Here is a 19,604-nt window from a genome sequence, read left to right on the forward strand (position 1 = left end):
TTGGAGAGAGAAAGAGAGTCGGTATTGAAGTAAAAACATCTAAGCAATATAAAAATGTGCAGATACACACACAATGGTGTACACGTGCATAATAATAACTTGCTGTCAATTGTGTATTGTGAGGTTCTGTAGTTTGCTCTACACTTTCCATATTCTTCAGTTTTTCACAACCATTCACAGGCAGCCACAATGGTTTTTATCAGCTTTTATACAATGCAAAACCAGTGAAAATAGTGTAGCATAACTATCATGCTCCCATCAGCTAATGCCATTGGCTGTTAAACGTCACATACCCTTACATTCACCTCCAGCAAATGATGTCACAGTTAAGTGCATCCCGGTAATGCGCATCACACAGGTTTCCAGGCAAAATCAATATTATTCTGGTCACTCACTGAATCATCACAGTGTCTTAAAGCAGAAGACCATACTTAAGATATCCGTTACCCTTCAGGACACTGCCACTGATGATAGTCTTGTATCATGACATGATTACTGTCTGTTTTTGTATTTTGTGTGTTGTGTGTTGATACTTGTGTTGTATGTATGGTATTTATGATGAGAGATTATAGATGTTATTCACAATTGGCAACATCAGGAGGCCTGTATGTGTTTGTACAAGTGCACGTGAGTATGTTTGTGTGTGTCAGTGTGTTAGCAACAATCTCCATTAGTTGTCATTTCAATGCAATTAGCAATGTCCCTTTTCTCCCCCGGCTGGCTGGTAATTGCTGTTCCTTTTTAAGTGGTATTAAATGCAGAAGCAATTTAAAGAAGAGCACAGTGTGAGATTTATATCAGAATGGACTCTATGATGTTTAGTGGGACCTGACTATATCTGTTCTGATATCAAGATAGCCATGTAATACAGGTCATTTTGATTTAATTGATGCTCAAGATTACGCCAACGGAATAGTAATTTAGTTTATATAGAGCTTTTCCCTTGCTCAAGGTGCTTTACAAAATACAGACACTAAAGTAACGATGCATTGTCATTGCAGTCTGTCATTGCATGCTGTAGTTACTCTCCCATAGTGTCTATCTGTGCTAGTGTGGTCATGCATATTTAGGAGGTAGTGTGTAGACGTCTAAAAGAAGTACTCTTCATGTATCGCATGGCTCTGCAGGTCTCTAATTGGACAATTCCATTGTGTAAAACATCCCGTCCATAGATATCACTGAAACTGTTGCATTGTATGTTTCACCCTGTATCTTACCATTCCATTGGTTAGACCTGATTGGTCAATGACATTCTAAAGGGCATTAAAGGGGTTGTTCATTTGAAAAAGAAAATTCTCTGATTGTTTACCCGCCCTCATGCTAGTCTAAAGCTGTATGACTGGCTATCTTTCAAAATATTTTTTGTCCATACGTTTTAAGTCTGTGGAGTCAAGAGTTGTTTTGGACCCCATTGACTTTCATAATATGGACAGAAATATTCTTCAAACTATCTTCTTTTGTGCCCCACAGAAGAAAGTCATACATGTTTGGAATGACATGCAGGTGGGCAAAGTAAAGAATTTAAATTTTTGGATGAACTATGCCTTTAAGTAAATACCCAGAATTCAATGGGTGTGGAATCATCTCTCAAGAGTGAGGAGAATGAGTGGTGAGAATGTACAGAGCATGAGAAGTCCAAGTATCCTTGAGTGTTGTGCATTCTCCCAGTAAACTCAACGTGCAGTTGTGTCCCACAGGTGCATGAGAGGTTTCTGCCTCTCTTTTTCTCTCCTTATTCCACCTGAGTGATGCTCTACATTTGATCAGTTCCCGTTCTTTCTTTTTGCACAAACACAACACATAAACATTTTGTAAAGAAGAAATACTTCCTTTATTTCATGCCTACAAATAATAATAAATGATTTTAAAATGTTTCTCAGAGTCGTAGTGTTATTTTTCCTCCGCACTTCTAAAGCACTGCACACAGCACTCTTATATGACTCTCCTGAGACTGCCAGACATTTGCAAAAAAAAAAAAAAGAGTAAGAAGAAGAAGGGCTTTCTGATTCTGTAGTCAGTCAATCACACTGAAAGTGTCTCTCTAGCTTTCTCTTCCCTTCTCCTTTGGCCTGTCACTATCAGGGCGCAGAGCTTTTTCTTTTTTCATTTTCTGCCCCTCCAACAGCACATAGTTTCCAAAGTAGTTCCCGGGCATGGCTGAATGCAACAGACGGATCTGGCTTATTTATAGACAGGTAATGGTAAACAGTTACTATTAATAGTCTGTCAACTGGCACAGAAATATAATTCCTTTTTTTTATTATTTTTCCATTGCTTTCCATTTTGTTGAGCCAGAAAATGGACTACTATACAATACATGCACAAAGATGATTTGCACACAGTTTGCATGATAACTTACACATCTTTTATTAATAAAGTGTATACAAATAAAAAAAAATTCATTATTTACTCACCCTGATGAAATTCCATTCTCTAAACCAACTGTCATATGTAAAGTCACTGGAATGCTGGAGCCTACTCAGTATACTGGCCCAAAGGCAGGGGAACACCCTAAACAGAGGGCCAGTCCATCGCAGTGCTAACACATACATTCAAACTCACTCCTTTTACTGTCTCCATTTTACGTAACCTGCCTTTGAGGGAAAACCAGAATACCCAGAAGAAAGCTACAGCATCACAGGAAGAACATGCAAACTCCACACAGAAAGGCCTCCTGGCTTAGGACCTGAATCAGGGACCTTCGTGCTGTGAGGCAACAGTCTCCCATCCAAGTACTAAGCTCTAACCAAGCCAAACCCTGGTTAGCTTCTGAAATTGGATCCTCATGGTTATTTAGCTGTGTTGCCCATATGTCTGTGCCTCTCAAACCACATAAAGTGCCTATGATGCAGGCTGGACATCAATAAAAGCTCATTGGTTTTTGAGAATCTCCAACATCATGATGTCAAACCATATTTGCATTCCGTTTTGGAACAAGTAAATAATGACAGAATTTGCAAGTGCAGTCATTCAATCCCATAATGCCCCTTAATAACAAGTGTGCAACTGATGTACACTCAATGGCTAGCCACTACAGAATATTCATGCACTGTGAGCAAAAAAGAATTCCTGCCTCTCAACAGAAAATTATTTTAATTTATTGTCCGAATTCACTCTCTCATGCCACTGTTTATTGTAACTTAAACAGTTTATCCAAACAAAACTACACAGCAAAACTGCTCTAGGTATACACACACTGTGTGGTGATAAGAATTCATCATTTCAAACTGTGTCAGCAGTAGGTGGAAAAAAACAAACATCTATCTCCTATGTCAAACCCTCAGAGTGATGGATGGAAGATGGAAAGAGGAGCGCAGTTCTTTCCTTCATCTGAGTCACATGGGTTGTAGAATGGATAGATCGGCAAAAGAACAGTCCCCATGTAGAAGGAGAAGAGTGGCGTCATGGTGACAGCGTTGTAGAAAGACACCTCCTTATTATCACAGTCCAGGAAGATGCCGATGCGGATGGGGAGGGCGTACAATAGCACCTGTGTGGGCTTTGGGTGGGTGCAGGCCGTGATTGAGCCATTTTTCAGGCACAGCGTCCACAGTCCGTTTAACGTGGAGGAAGAGTCCATTTCCCCACGGTGCACGTCCTCTCTGGCCACCCCCATTCGCCAGGCGGTCTTGCCCTTCACCTCCACCTCCCAGTAATGATTGCCATAGGTGAAGCCTTCTGAGCCCATCACACTATAGTAGTAGTGGAAGCGCTTCGGGTTCCTGTCTTCTGGGTTCTCCTTGGGCACCACCTTGTCCTCCCTGAAAATCACTGACGTCCTCTCAGCAGATAAGGTCAATAGGGGATGTGCCGTTTCAGGGTCAAAAGTCAACGTGGCTATGTCTGTGTATGAAACCGAAATAGAGTATATTGAGAATTCAGTAATAGTAATCAGTGATATGTACAATAAAAGTATAATGTAACAAACATTTCATCTACAGTATTAGCCTAAAGTTATGGTGTTTCGTTTGTGAATGATTCAGTGTTTTGAACACTTCCATGAACTGACTTTTTGTCCTTTTTGAAGCGTGTGAATGCTTTCCAACTTTCAAATACTGATTATAACATGAAATAGCTTTCAAGCATTTTAAAGGAGCATTTCATTGGATGAACCTACTAAACAAGTCAGTGATTTGAGTCTGAACAAGGCTTGAAGGAACACTCTGAAATTGAGTACTTCCCTATAGGCTAAAAACAGCATGCGACAAGAGTAGCGTGTCCGAATTCACGTTACTCATAAAAGAGTAGGCAAATAATACACGAGTGACCTACTACATCTGATGAGATTCTGAAGTGTACATCTGTTGGACACTTTACAATCCCATGAGGCCACAGGAGAGGATCTGTGAAAGGCAGTATTGTGACACAACTGATGCTGGTAGGTCACATGACAGGACAACATGGCGAATGTAGTATGCTCGGATCACATTCATACTACACACATTCATTTTATACAGAACTTACCTTTTTAGTGTTCGCAAAGTAACTACTTATTCAAAATAAGTGCCTACTCAGAGAGTATGCAATTTTGGTCACAGCCACTGTTTTAACGAATCACCTGAATAAATGATATCAATATCAATCATAACACAAAAACTCACCTGCATGTCGCCACCTACTGGCGATGTAACCTGCACAAATAGTCACTAAAGTAATCGTTTTTCAAAAGATTCGATTCACTGGGATGAATCAAAATTCCCACCACTTTAATGAGATGTTTAGCTCTTAAGTAAAGGAATTTAAATATTTGTATTTAGTATGGGTAATAAAATAATGTAATATTATTAAATATTTAGTACTTGGGTAAAGTGCTGTTTTCATGTGTTTCCAGATCCGGTACTGTATGGGCCCCACAAACTGACCAGAGAGGATTTCGCTGTCAATTGGGGCAGGTCGAATGAAATTCACCTCACATCTAATAAATATAAAGACAGATAAACAAGAAAGAAGGTAGATGATGACGAGTTTGAAAAAAATGAGAAAACTAACAACAATAAATATGATAATATGTTATTTAGAGACCAAGAGAGAGAAAATAGAAATAGAAAAGACACTTGCCTTTTCAGAAGCTCTTTGATTTCCTAAATGGATAAAAAATATAGTGCTTAGAGTATGAACCTGCAGATTCAAAGCCATGTTTCACTGCCTGAGTGCAGCAGTCAGCACTTCAGATTCCTCACTCTTTCAATCATGTGATTGTTTAGTTCACTATCTGAACAGTGTCAAGTGGCATCTAGCATGTTCTGTGGGTGTCTATTGCACTGCATGAACTAACTATGGAAGTAAATATGTGATGTGGTAAATGTAGATGATGTCAAAACACCAAACTACTTAAAGCTTAAAGATAAAGTCTTTCACTGCTTAGGCTGTCAGTTCATACAATTTAAAATGGAAATCCACCTTCAGAAGTTTGGGACTGTCATCTTCCCGCAGTTTGCAATTCAGTGTCTCGATGGCTTTCTCTAGATCTCTACCCTGCATGGCAATCTTTTTCTCTCTCTCTTTTAAGATCTTCACTCGTCTCTCCCTTTCCTTCTTCAGTCGTTCCAGGTCCGTCTCCTCCTCCTCATCTAGGAAACGATGGAGGTTTTGGAACTCTGCTCGGATTTCACGCTCTATCTCTTCAAATCTGTTCTGTGAGGGAGAGTAAATGAGAGACATTAATGACTTAATGAGAAACAGAGAGGAAGAGAGACTAATAACTTAACTCTAAATGAGCAGGCTGACATTAGCTTAATGAAGTTAGTACTCAAATTTAATACCAGAAATTGTCAAATTTTCAAAATGGGGTCCTGGTACCCCCATGGCTTGCAGAAAGATGATGTGGGTCTTATATAAGGTTATAATATCTTCAATTTTTACATTGTAAACAGATCTTTATACATGAGAATATCTAACTTCTACATATTTTTGGAAGAGGTGAGTCTATATTATGATAATGATTTTCTCACAGGCTTACGTAATTATTTTTGTGAGTTATCTGTCCATGTGAGTCAGTCAGTGTATTCTAGGAAAGACTATTAATACTCATTCAGTCACACGTACATATTACAAAAGTAAATCAATCTGTACCTCGACCCCCAGTGCGTCCACAAAGGCGTCTTTCTCAGCTTCATAACATTCATCAATTTCATGTTTAATTTTTTTAATCGCCTGAATAAGCTTCTCCTGAAACACAAACACACAGCACAAACACAAAGCCACTTTGTAGTGTAACAAGCTTACTCAGTAAATACACTAATTAGATTGATACAGTTTATGCATTGACCCTTAACGTAATCTACTTCTTCAAAAACTCATTTTCTATTTATTCTTCTCAGAAAGTCCAAAATAACAAGTTTAAGCTGTTGTCCCACTTGGAATCCAAAAAACAATCCACACCGTGTATTTCACCTTGGTATGACATATGAAGGTGAGATTTTATTCTTACCTTTTGGGCGCCAAGGAGGGAGTTGTTAAAGTTGTTGTTTGTGTCCTTCATGTGATTTGTGTGCATTCCAGTTTTCCTTGTCAGAACAAAGCAGACAGAGCTTCGGGATCTCATACGTGAGAGAGAGAAGGGTTAAATCAAACTGAGTGATAGGTGTGTATTAGAGTTTTTAGAGAGCGAGAGATAGAGAGAGAGAGAGAGAGAGAGAGAGAGAGAGAGAGAGAGAGAGAGAGAGAGAGAGAGAGAGGAAGGACAAAAGCAATATGAGTGTAATATATCAAAGGAGGGCTACAGACTGATTGGTCGGAGACTGGATGTGACCAGCACACGACCAACTTAAATTTGCACGGAACGATTTAAGTTAAAAATAAGTGCAGTATAATACCTTTAATGGTTTGAGACATAATTTGACTTCACATAATAGAATATCAGCTCAGGAGAAGAAAAGCAGAGGGAGGTATTGTGGGGTCCACAGCTGTCTCGCTGCACAGCATGAGCAATTTATGGAAGTGAGGGAAGAGATTTTCTATTTCTGTCTGCAACAAGAGCCAACGTCAGAGAACAGAAGCAGACTATTACAGGCAGCAACATAGAGAGAAGGGCTATAGGGGGGCTTATGTTTCATGCTATAAGGGGTCTGACACAAGGATTTTGTCTGTGTGTGCATGCACAAATGATATATAATATGCAAAGTGAGTGTGTGCCTGTGTTGTCTGTGCAAACAGAGGAAGATTATGTTTCATAAAGAGCAGTCTGTCTGACAAAGATTTTTCAAATATTTCTGTGAAATAGTTGAGGGCTGAATGACAATGACAGTGGTGAACGTCATCCCCCCCTCCTCTCTCACTCTCTCTCTCTCTCTCTCTCTCTGTGTGTGTGTGTGTGTGTGTGCGCGCGCGTGTGAACACTGCTCAACCAAGGCAATGTATTATTCATGGACCCGTCCTGAGTGTGTGACTGCAGAGATTAAGATGCAGACTCAGTAAAAGGGAAGAGTGCAATCATTTTAAATGCACGGTCTACATAAGACTCTTCAAAATTATCAAATTACATATCAATTACACAGGCTTTTTAGAACTTAATGATAATGAGCAGTGGCTCTCAGATTATTTTGAGACCAATGGCCTGAAGAGATTCCCTCGTGGTACTTCTACTGCAATGATGACAACTAGCTGTTTGTTGTCATACATTTTTATTGGGCTAACAGAAACTAGTAGTGTCAATAGCTTAAATTGAATACAATTCTGAATTTTTTTACATTATTAATTTATTTCAGAATTAATAGTATGCTTTGTCATTTTATAAAAAAAATATCAATGTAGATTTTTTAAAAGAGTGATAAAATAACTATGTTCTTCAATAAAATCAATATTATTGGGAAAGAAAAAAAGGTAGTGATGTCAGTTACCTCTTGATTATTATCGCATTTTACCGTTTTATTTTACGTTAAATTATTATATTACAACTTATTTTGAATAATTTTTGGATGCATAATGAGGCCCCCTAGTGGACACCAACAAAATTAGTTACATTTGTTTTAATTAAATTTAGTGCATGCAGTTAATTCATTTTAATGCGTTTATTTTGTTAATGTGAATTATATTATATTATATTATATTATATTATATTATATTATATTATATTATATTATATTATATTATATTATATTATATTATATTATATTATATTATATTATTGTGTTATATTATATTGTGTTATTATATTATATAATATTCCTCGAGAAATGGCGTTAATACTTATGCGAACTTTAAAAGTTCTGGTCCGCGTCGTGCCTAACAACGCCCCTTAGCTGTTCTAAATCGTATATAAACGTTCTAAATCCACTGTAAAACACGGCTTCGCGGGGCTTATATTATATTATATTATATTATATTATATTATATTATATTATATTATATTATATTATATTATATTATATTATATTATATTATATTATATTATATTATATTATATTACTCGAGAAATGGCATTGATACTTATGCGAACTTTAAAAAGTCAGCATTTGTTTAGAGATTTGCCTGCATTACCCATTTCCTGTACGTATGACGTTGAAAGCGGAAGTAAACAAAGAGCACGTCGCAGTTCAGTACTGTACGTTACCTGACATGCGAGATATTGGTGTTTATTGTTAAATGTCTTGTAATTTTGTTTGGCATAATAGATTATCACATTGTCGTTGTCTTCATCGGTACTTATTTTTTAGACTCGACAAATAAATATTTTGTTAGCAGCTAATTCTTTATCTTGTTGGTTGGTTATGTAGCGGTAGCGTGGCTAACAAAGTTAGTAGTTTCTTCACATTTTTTTGATTTGATCTTAAATCTTTCTGGATAAACATAGACATTAACATTTGGACAGTCTCGGTCTCGAATCAATATAAAGTAGCAAAGCCATTTGAAAACGACGGTATATCTCAATTGAAGTATAAAATGAACGGACAAGCTGAAGTAGAAGTGGATTACAAGAGAAAATACAAAAATCTCAAACGCAAGTTGAAGTTTATAGTATATGTGAGTATCGTTTTCTTCAGTGTTCGATTTTTTTATTTGTCGTTTTAAAATGCTTCTTAATCCTCTGTATTCATTTCTCTGTTCAGGAGCAAGAGTGTTTTCAGGAGGAGCTGAGAAGAGCTCAGAGGAAACTATTAAAAGTTTCAAGAGACAAAAGGTAGTAGAACCCCTTGTCTTCTTATTTAGGTTTTCAAATGCTTTACATTTGCTTCTCCCACATATGCATGATGCACATAATAATTGAACGCTTGTTTTGTCAGTTTTCTGTTGGACAGGCTGTTGCAGTATGAAAGAGTGGATGAAGAGTCTTCTGGTAGGTCTCTAAAGAAAATGACCTCTAGGTGACTTCCAGGGATTCTGTGTGCTGAGAGTGTTGTTGTTTTCAGACTCTGACGCTACAGTCTCCTCGGACAGCGATGGAGAGGGAGCCAGAGAGAGAGACAGGGATGCAGGGAAAAAGTAAGTCTACAGCAAGTGGATTTTTGTTTGGATTTGACAGATGTAAAACATTAGAAATGTAGCTGGTAAAGTTTAACACTCTCTTTTTTTACCTTAAATAAAATGTGTACAATATCGTTCAAAAGTTTAGGCTCAGTAAGATTTTTATTCTTTTGTTTTTAAGAAATTCATGCTTTTATTCAACGAGGATGCAATTGAATAATTGATCAATACATGCTGCTCTTATGAATTTTTTATTAAAGGGGGGGTGAAATGCTCATTTTCACTCAATCTCCTGTTAATCTTGAGTACCTATAGAGTAATATTGCATCCTTCATATCTCCAAAAAGTCTTTTGTTTTATTATATTTTTGAAAGAAAGATAGGCTGTACCGAGTCTTTCCAGAAAAAAACGAGCGGCTGAAGGCGGGCCGTGTGGGCGAAGCTTAGCTGTGCTAACGCGCCGAGCTAGTGACAACACACAGAGACATTTGTTCAACAGTTTTACTCACCGTCCGGTTCCAACGCACAACCGCAACCTTTATCATTGTGACTGCTCGATCCTTAAGCATTAGACGATCTGCAAATCCGTCGATCTGGGCTTTGTTTATAAAACAATCATCGTCGAAATGCAGGGAACAATTGTCTTACACAACTCCGTTTATGCTCAGGAAAACAAACTCCATCCACGGGTTCCTTAACGCTGGGTTCTTTGGGAATCTGTGCAGGGTTGTCTTGCCCTGGCAACCAAAAACACACTTCTTTGGTGACATTGACTTCCCAAAAGCCGGGCAGGGCGCTTTGATGGCGAACTGCTTTCATTCTCTTGCTCTGGTCTAGGAGTGCGCGCGCGCCCGCGATCTTACCGGAGAAGTGCCCTTAGGACCCATATAAGGAAATTCCGCTCTATCTTACGTAAGACAGAGCCATACTCGAAAAAAACTTTCCGAAACTTGTGACAAACCGGAAGGAGTATTTTTGGAACAGAAATACTCCTTCAAACGTACAACTTAGTTTTTGAAACTTTGTCCATGTTTAGCATGGGAATCCAACTCTTTACCAGTGTAAAAAACTCAGTATGCATGAAATAGCATTTCACCCCCCCTTTAATCAAATAATTCAGGGGGAAAAAAAATCTTGATTTCCACAGAAATATTAAGCAGCACAGCTGTTTTCAACATTGATAATTCTTGAGCATCAAATCATCATATTAGAATGATTTCTGAAGGATCATGTGACACTGAAGACTGGAGTTATGATGTTGAAAATACAGCTACTTTGCCATCACAGGAATAAATAACATTTGAAAATATATTAAAATAGGAAACCTTTTAAATTGTAATAGTATTTCACCATATTACAGTTTTACTGTATTTTTGGTCAAATAAATGCAGCCTTGGTGATCATAAGAAACATTTTAACGCAAAGTGCGCAAACCTAGTATAGATAGCCTACCCTTTATGGGTTGTTGCAAACCTCTTGAATTTTGCAACAGTCAGAATTGCATGAGCAGCAAGTTGCATTTGTAGTGCAAGCACTATCTGTTGCATTGCCTATTAACCTTTCAATTATCCATTGAGCTTAAACAAGAGTTTTAAAATTTGCCAGTTACATGCTGCTTAAAAGAAATAACCATCCGATAGGAAAAGACTTGTAAAAACACATGAATGTACTGTATATGCACATCTAAAGTAACTCATATGCAGTGATAGACAATTTGCTTTTGAATAGCTTTGAATAAATATAATTTGAAAAATGATCATTCTACTAAATGAAAAAATGGAAATTAAAATGAATTCATGGGCATTCATGAAGTATGGCAACTTTCATTTATTTTTTGTGCCATTCCTGATTTTATCAAGCTAACATGTGCTATGCATATGCCACTTCTGCTGTTGCATATGTTTTAATCTTTTTACAGTAGCTCTGTGTCTTCAATGATTTTATTGATTTATTTATTTATTTTAAATCAGGAGGAGAAGTCCTGGAGTTCCTCCCGTCCCGTCGTCCTCATCTCCTCATCTCTCACTCCTGTCCCGCTCTGGTGCGGTTCCTCTCCAGTCATCTGCTCCGGCACAGTACCTCAACACTGTGAGTACATCACACCTCCATGAGCACTCCACAGGCCTCATACATACTGCACTCATGCTTTTCAGTTACTCACATTAGCTATGTTTCCATCGAAAGTTGCCAATTTAACTACTGCTCAAAATTGGGATATCAAATGAAACATTTGCAAATAAAGTACCGTTTCAATCCATCACTTCCTGAGAAATTGGTGCAGAATATCTGTAATAAAAATGAAAGTTGCTGCAATCAGGAAACCCTCTGTGGTTGTTACTTGCGCACAGATGAAACGGATTAAATGCTGTCATGTTATCTTGCATTCAGATGCCTTGCAATAATGTGAGAGTTCTGGGAGGTAATTATACCCAACCTTTTTGATGACAGACTTTGGCTCAGGCATTTCAGAATGACCAAAACAACATTTGAGATGGTGCGCATTGAAATTTGTCTGCTGGTTAATCCAGTTATCCAATCACATCCTCTGTTGAGGCAAAGTCACGTGAGTTTTTTGTTGCACATCAAGTAATTTATACCTTAATGTTTTTTATGCGCATGTAGTTTATGCGCATGTCTTCTTAATGGATAAAAAAATGATCCACCTCAGTTGAGCGCAAAAGTTTTAAAATGTATGCACATCTTGGCTTTTCCATCCAGCGTTAAAAATGTTTTACATAAAAATAGGTGGATGGAAACTAGGCTAGTGTTTTACATTCTGTTTTTGTCACCTGTTAATTTGTCATTTTATTCATTTTTTTTCTCTCTTTTTGTCTTTTATCACCTCACCTGGTTTATGTGGACTTCACACACATCTCTCTGGGCACTCTGGGCGTGTGTGTGTGTGTGTGTGTGTGTGTGTGTGTGTGTGTGTGTGTGTGTGTGGGAATGACTCTTATTCTTTGGTGCCGTGTGTGTGTGTGTGTGTGTGTGTGTGTGTGATTGTGGGTGAGCAGTTACCCTTCCCTCCTGAGTATTTGGCTCCCTCTGCTGAGCGTGTGAAGAAAGAGAGAAAAACAAAACTGGCCAAACACAGGAAAGACGGTTCAGGGAAGGTGAGAGAGGGACAGAGAGTTTGATGCTGGAAACACAGTGGCCTAGATTCATGTGGCCATTATTGTTACACTCTTTGTCATGTCTTTTAATAATCTTGCATTTACAGTAACACATTTCTCTTCATGCATTTTTTGCATGTTTCTGATATGCAGTATAATAACAAAAATGTCTCTGCTCCTCCCTCGCATTCAGGTGGTCGGCCACGTCACGTCCAGTTACCCTGCAGGCAGTGGTGCAGCTGGGGGTGCGAGTGGGCCGTTCAGCTGGGTCCCACAGCAGATGCTGAGTGAGGATGCAGCCGATGAAGAGGGAGAAAGCGACGGAGATAGCGACCAAGGAGAGGAGGAGAGAGGAGAGGGTGATGAGGCAGAGCTGGTCATTGACATACCCAATGAGTGAAGGTAATAGAAAAATACAGGCCTCTGTGAGCATTTAGCTGCAGATACAACTACTGAAAAATCTTTTCATCATTATGGATATTATTTATTATTAAATCCATCTTAAACTGACTTTTTATCAGGCAGTTTCATGCTGAATTACCCATTGACGAGATCTTGCAACACATTTAATCCAAAACCAAGTTGCTTTTACTGGGCTCAAGAATAAGAATGGCATGATAATGTTATCTAGTTGACTAACATACACTACTGTTTAAAAGTTTAGGGTTGATAATATTTTGTAATGTTTTTAAAAGAAATCTGACCAAGGCTGCATTTATTTGATCAAAAATATAAATAATATTGTGTAATATTATTGCAATATAAAATAACTGTTTTCTATTTTAATATATACATGTAGTTTATTCCGGTGATGGCAAAGTTGAACCAGTCTTCAGTGTCACATGATCCTTCAGAAATCATTCTAATATGATGATTTGTTGCTTGAGAAACATTGCTTATTATTATCTATGTTGAAAACAGTTTTGCTGCTTAATATTGTGGAAACCATAATTCATTTTTTTTTAGGATTCTTTAATGAATAAATAGTTTTATCTATCTACTTTTTAAGTTTTAACGATAAACAGCATTTATTTGCAATGTAAATCCTTTGTAACAATGTAAATGTATTTATTTTCACTTTTGATCAAATTAATGCATCATAAAATAAAACAATTGTACTTACCCTAAACATATGGACAATAGGGTATGTGCAAAATTGGCTTGAAAGTTTTGGTATGAATATGTTGAAAACTACAAATGTTTTGCTTCATATGCCAGCGCTTTCCAGCAAAATTGTGTTTATGGATTTATGGAGTTACATTATAACAGTAAAATTTCTGTTTTAAATTTTAATTGAAAATAGAAATATTTTTAGCAAAAATAAAAAAAAAATGCATTGCTAAAATTAATAATTGATCATTTTTTGTGGTGGGGCCAATGAAAATGTTGGCAGGACAAGCAGAAAACTCGTTCTGCACGTCTTATATTGTTAGAGATCATTCAGATCTTTCCAGATTGATAGGTACTCTATTTATCCCATGTGGGAAATTGGAGATTGACCAAGTTACCAGGATTTTGTGATGCGTCATTAAGAAATCTGGATCTGTGTTGTTAATGTTGGCATTTGGTTGTGTAACAGATTGAGTTACCAAAAAAACCCTGACTCATCTTGTATACTGGATAGGCTCATTCTTTTAAGACTGCTGAGCTGCAATACATTACCTGTAAGCATGCAGTAAATTTAGAGTTGTGCGACAGAATTTAGACAATAAGGGAGGGAAAGAGAGTGAGCAGAACAAAGAGAGGAAAAACACACTGAGATTGAGAGAGCCACACCCATTTTACCCAGGAGCACATCAACACGAGTTCAGGCAAGTTGCTATGGGATTATTAACCATGCACACACACCAGCTGAACATGAACTAGACACGACAGTATCTCTAACAGTTTATTAACACAATTCTTTATTACTTTAATAAAAGATATTAAATGAAAGCAATTAAATTCTCGTTTTTTTTGTCTTCACACAGGTGCCAAAGGAAACTGCAAGCAAAATATTAGTTTTTATGTTGTTGTTGTTTTTATTAAATATTTAAAATCTGTTTTCCTGTGTTTCTGTCTACTTTCTCGAGTCAGTACACCAGCACCTGTTTTTATACACCACCTCTGATTTATTAAATGAAATTCCAGATTTATGACTGAACATTTTTTCTGTTTGTTTTTCCTGTCAGAACATTCTTTTGGCCATAAAAAAAGACTTCAGCTACAAAAATAACATGTTTGCTTGTGGGGATGTTGGGGAATGCTGACACACAGGTAGTCATTAAGGCGTGTGAGAGGTGTGTGTACTGGTTTGTGTGCATTATAGTTATACTAAGATGAGGTGCAGTCAGAAAGAGTGATTTAGAAAGGGAGGGATGGATGAAAGAGAGTGAGTGTGAAAGGGGGAGGGATGAAGAAGGTTAGATTGTGCCCAGACTCATTCTGCATTGCTGAAGAGAGAGAGAGAGAGAGAGAGTCTAGCTGGATCTTGTTTTGTATAGCTGCTAGTTCAGCACTGTTAGCTGCAGTCTCTGCTTTGCTGTACCAAGGGTTTTGGCCATGCTGTTTGCTCTGCCTAGACTCGCTGTGTTTATCTCTGCAGTGCTGTTCAATGGTGTTGTAGTCTGGGCAAGTACGCACACAGAGCTTGATCCAGGGTTTCTCCAGTGTCAAGAGAGTTTTTTCAGAGGCACACCTCCACAATCACTGTCTGAGCTGGGTTTGGAGCAGAGGTGTCACAGACATCTGACCGGACGGCCTTTTGCATCGCTCTATAACACCAACTGCCAGACCACCGTCTATACAGCCCTTCACCTCGGCCTGAATAATGGATGGGGCAGAGGAGTGCACAGCACGGTGAGACTGCTTCTTTTCCTTAGTCACTGTGTTGGAGCTTTGTGTAGACTTGAGCATGCTTATCTTCTAAAAAGGCATTGCTGAATAGTAGTGAAGGCTGTTATTATCTCACAGCCACAGTTTTTGTACTAAAAGAGTGTAAGCACAGGTTATAGATTTCTTGAGGTTTTGACCAGAGTCTTGCTAAACGCTGTTCATTACGGTTTCTGCTGACATGCAAATGTACAAGGTTGTCAAGTCAAGTGGAAAAGAAACATTTTACCAATTCAAGGATCCTATTAGTAAGGTCAATATGAAAATAAGAAACACAGAGAAAATAAGATTCTTATTTTTGTCCTTTCTCTAAATGTATTCAACACTTTAAAAATGCATTTCATACACTCAGTGACTTGAATACATGTACTATTGTTGAATACAATACTATGATGAGCATGTTTTTAATGTGTGTATTAAAAGTAGTTTTTGCTACGTTAGATTTTTCTCTTTAATATACATCATTACAGAAGAGAATACAAGGCACTTTGTGAATGAATTGTATTTTTATACCTAAATATACACATTCACAAAATATAATATAAAACTTATCAAAATTGCTTCATTTGAAAAACATCTGCAAAATCATTAATGTGGTGTGACCAACATGCAGAAAACAAACAGGAAGTGATGTCAGAAGGATTCCTGCTGACTTTGCGTGTCAAGGCCAATAAGTCTTAAAATATCAGATAATTGGACCTTTTTATGACAAAGCAGCGTTAATTACGGCTGTAAAATGTTTTGCAACTCACCAAAGTCCTAATGACATGCATGAATACTTCACAAAACCAGCATCAATAAAAGACCATGCAGACCAGTAATAATGCAGACCAATCAGCAATGCAAGACCAGTGCAATAGAGTTCTACAGTGTACATTAAAATGAAGGTAAAACTACAATGTAAAGAATCCCTAGACAGTCTGGTTGCGTTTAATTAATGGGGCTATTCATGAAAGTGACTCAGAACAGGTTGTTTCATTCAGTCACACCTCAAAACAAACATCTCATTCCTCCCTGTCAACCACGAATCTCCCAATTTTCAAACTCTTGGTGGTAAAATTCCAAGCCTTTCTTCTGCGGAACACAAAGAGAAGAAATTCTGAAAAATGTTTTTGTTTATACAATTGTATATTGTCTATACAAACTATTCAGTGGGGTCCAACGGTGTTTGGACCCCACCATTCTTCAAAATATCTTCTCATGTGTTCTGCAGAAGAAAATACAGGTTTGAAATGACATTAAGGTGAGTACTGTAAATGATGTAAATCATGGTTGTGCAGTTTTGTCCATTTATAGTGTGGAGAAATACATTGTATACTTTTGCAATTAAACAAGTAATTAATTACATTATACCTGTCTCTCTCAACACATCAGCAGGATGCCAAAGAAGAAATCAATGACGATTCCCATGTGGCCATCCCAGCTCTTTACAGAGGAACCACCAACATGACCCCATCTCCCTCAAACTCCCCTCTCCTGAAATGGGATGCTCTGACAGCACAGCTGACACAGAGCTCTGTCGTACCGATGTGTTCAGAGATGAGCGGGGAAATTTATGTGCAGATTGGTGTGGGCGGGTTTAATGAGTGTGGGGGGAAACTATTGTGGTCAGCAGTGTGCTGTGCTGCTTCAGATGGAGATGGTAGTTTCAGTGTTGGGCTGGTGAAGGAGGATGATGATGTGAGAGTGCTCAGCATTGAGGAGTTAGAGGAGCTGATAGGAGTTACAAGCCTGTTTTCAGGAGGTTGTGGTAAAATGGGACATCAGAGAGAAGAACTCTTGGAAAAGCAACTGAATGACATCAAAACACCCAACTCTGATGCACAAAGTGAAGAACACACTGGCGTACATAACACTCAGGAAGCAGGAACACCAAAATTAGAAAACGAGGACGTGACAGAGCATGTGAATGGCGAAGCCCCAATCTACACATCTTCCTTTAGCTCAGACATGGACGTTGAGGAGAGCACCAATGAGACAGAGAGCTCAGAGTCTGCTCTTCTCTACATTTTGTGTTCCACCATCTCTCTTGTTTATGCCCCTTTTTCTCCGATCGTAAACCAGGTCACTAACTTTCCCTTCCAGGTCGCCTACGTTCTTCAGGAAGATCTGGCCGTTCTGGCCTCGGTGCCTGTCGACAGCTACACTTTGGTCAACAACTTGTGCTCAGGAGTGACTTCTGGGGTTTCATGCATTTTTAGCACCTTGTATCAGGCAGGAGAAACAAGCGTGTGCACGGTTTACTCTTGCCTCAGTCCATTAGCCAGCTGCCTGGTCCTGGCATTCCAGGATGGATTCACAGGGACGGGCACTCTGGCGTCGGATGCCTTAGGGATCATGACGGGAACGGTGGGGAATGGGTTTAGTATCATCAGGATGGTTCTTGGGTCAGTTGGGGATCAGATGGTAGATTACCTGTGTACCGTATGCTCTGAAATGGGCCACCAGGTGTCAACAGTAGGTAGTGGGATTGGAAGACTTACCTGGAGAAGTGGAAGAGGGGTGGGTCACCTGCTAAACATCGCTGCGTCCCTCGTAGGTGGAGTGGTGGAGAATACAATAACCAATGTCCAGGAAGCTTTCGGAGGGAGCTCAGGGGAATCATCCGAATCGCAAATGCCTGAATTGCTGACATCTGAAGTGGTTGGTGAATAGATTTAAAAGTGTGTTTATGCCTGTGTTAGAAACCTTATTTGCATATTGCACTACAAATAGAGTTCAACAGTTCCCATCCACTTTTTCAGCAGCGTTGGTTCTGGAAGTATTTTTCCCATTCATTTTTTCAATTGGAATTTGTAAAAAGCAAAGCAAATGAGGTAAATCACAACATTGTATATATATGTGTGTGTGTGTGTGTGTGTGTGTGTGTGTGTGTGTGTGTGTGTGTGTGTGTGAGTGAGAGAGAGAGAGAGAGAGAGAGAGAGAGAGAGAGAGATTGTTAAGAGTTGGTGCAATTAGCTTGTTTCGATTCTCTGAATAGTGGAGATCATGGGTAATGTAGTTTTTAACACAAATTCAGCTGAGTCTTTAAAGAATAAGTTGAAATAATGCTGACCAAAGGCTTTTACACAAAAAAAACCCCATCTATTAGCAACCTCATAGCTCACAGTAGATCTGTCTTATTGTTAAAAAATCAATTCCCTGGTGAAATTGAATGGGATTTTTACTGCCAGAACCCAACTGTCACACTATATAGTTGCTTGTGGACTGGACAATGAATATTGACCATGGCATGTGGATTTAAATCATGACACCTCTATGTGTCTGTCTGCCGTAAAAGGAGGAAACGAAAGGTGCACTGCAGGGTGATTTGAACCCATTTCAAGGAGCTGAGCAATGTTTATTTAGTGACAAACAAGCGATGTAATTGTGTGAGATGTTTATGTCATTTAATCTGACATACAAAGGCCTTGCTGTGTCATGGTTTATATGCTGCAATAAAACCTCTTCTCTGTGAGTCATGCTCTCTGTCATTTATAGGCCAATCTATAGTAAAAAACCTTCTTCAAGGTAATCTGTCTGTCTATACTGGAATCTAAATAAGAATTGTTTTTAATACCGTCATCACTTAAACTAATATTAGAATAGCACCTGGCTGTACATAATGGTTTATAATGAACAGCCATTATAAAGTGGAACCTTTATGAAGTGATAAAAAAGAAGTACGTATATAGGCCTAATCTTAATGTACAAACATTGTGCCAAATACAAATTTGTAACATTTAACTGAACACATACATTTTCCAATCTTGGTTATTTAAGTCATGGGTTTTTCTGCCATAGACCCCAAATATGACCATCCTCGTGTGAGGGACCCTCATTTAAAAGAATAAAAGGTATAGCCTATATATATATGAAGAGTTCAGATGCAAAAGCCTCTAAGTGCCATCTGAAATTTACTTCTAGAATGATAATTTTTATCAAGCTTGTATATTTAAGTTAAGTAATTTCACTTAAATGATAATTAATAGGTAATTTGCATTGCCATTTAAGTGAAATTACTGAACTTAAATATACGAGCTTGATAAAAATTATCATTCTAGAAGAAAATTTCAGATGGCACTTAGAGGCTTTTGCATCTGAACTCTTCATATATATATATATACTCTCTCTCTCTCTCTCTCTCTCTCTCTCTCTCTCTCTCTCTCTCTCTCTCTCTCTCTCTCTCTCTCTCTCTCTCTCTCTCTCTCTCTATATATATATACATTCTTGAATAGAG

The 19,604-nt window shown here is 38.1% G+C and overlaps 3 protein-coding genes across 7 annotated transcripts; 2 read left to right on the forward strand and 1 right to left on the reverse strand.

Moving 5' to 3' along the window:
* Window positions 1-1,817: 1,817 nt before the first annotated feature.
* On the reverse strand, window positions 1,818-6,928 carry LOC308704420 (zinc-binding protein A33). Of its 2 annotated transcripts, XM_081388675.1 has the most exons (7): window positions 6,816-6,928; window positions 6,431-6,539; window positions 6,073-6,168; window positions 5,401-5,634; window positions 5,059-5,081; window positions 4,800-4,915; window positions 1,818-3,843 (listed from the first exon to the last, which is right to left on the reverse strand). In XM_081388675.1, exons 2-7 carry the CDS (start codon window positions 6,494-6,496, stop codon window positions 3,281-3,283), a joined length of 1,098 nt encoding a protein of 365 aa, XP_081244801.1. In that variant the 5' UTR covers window positions 6,497-6,539; window positions 6,816-6,928; the 3' UTR covers window positions 1,818-3,280. The 2 variants fall into 2 exon arrangements, with proteins under 2 accessions (XP_081244801.1, XP_081244802.1); XM_081388676.1 differs by lacking the exon at window positions 6,816-6,928 and having other exon boundaries at window positions 5,401-5,629; window positions 6,431-6,569.
* A 1,561-nt stretch (window positions 6,929-8,489) lies between these two features.
* Window positions 8,490-14,558, forward strand: ino80e (INO80 complex subunit E). Of its 3 annotated transcripts, XM_081387812.1 has the most exons (9): window positions 8,499-8,961; window positions 9,048-9,118; window positions 9,222-9,274; window positions 9,348-9,420; window positions 11,372-11,489; window positions 11,850-11,964; window positions 12,416-12,514; window positions 12,708-12,916; window positions 14,485-14,558. In XM_081387812.1, exons 3-8 carry the CDS (start codon window positions 9,248-9,250, stop codon window positions 12,912-12,914), a joined length of 639 nt encoding a protein of 212 aa, XP_081243938.1. In that variant the 5' UTR covers window positions 8,499-8,961; window positions 9,048-9,118; window positions 9,222-9,247; the 3' UTR covers window positions 12,915-12,916; window positions 14,485-14,558. The 3 variants fall into 3 exon arrangements, with proteins under 3 accessions (XP_081243937.1, XP_081243939.1, XP_081243938.1); XM_081387811.1 differs by lacking the exon at window positions 11,850-11,964 and having other exon boundaries at window positions 8,490-8,961; XM_081387813.1 differs by lacking the exons at window positions 11,850-11,964; window positions 12,416-12,514 and having other exon boundaries at window positions 8,496-8,961.
* Window positions 14,559-14,945: 387 nt separating this feature from the next.
* Window positions 14,946-18,841, forward strand: LOC308703844 (uncharacterized protein). 2 transcript variants are annotated; one of them, XM_081387810.1, is made up of 2 exons: window positions 14,946-15,352; window positions 16,763-18,841. In XM_081387810.1, the coding sequence occupies exons 1-2, from the start codon at window positions 15,056-15,058 to the stop codon at window positions 18,038-18,040; spliced, it is 1,575 nt and encodes a 524-aa protein (XP_081243936.1). In that variant the 5' UTR covers window positions 14,946-15,055; the 3' UTR covers window positions 18,041-18,841. The 2 variants fall into 2 exon arrangements, with proteins under 2 accessions (XP_081243936.1, XP_081243935.1); XM_081387809.1 differs by having other exon boundaries at window positions 14,968-15,352; window positions 16,760-18,841.
* Window positions 18,842-19,604: the final 763 nt, after the last annotated feature.

This window comes from Scardinius erythrophthalmus, assembly GCF_964197995.2.
Source record: "Scardinius erythrophthalmus genome assembly, chromosome: 16".
Taxonomy (NCBI): Eukaryota; Metazoa; Chordata; class Actinopteri; order Cypriniformes; family Leuciscidae; genus Scardinius; species Scardinius erythrophthalmus.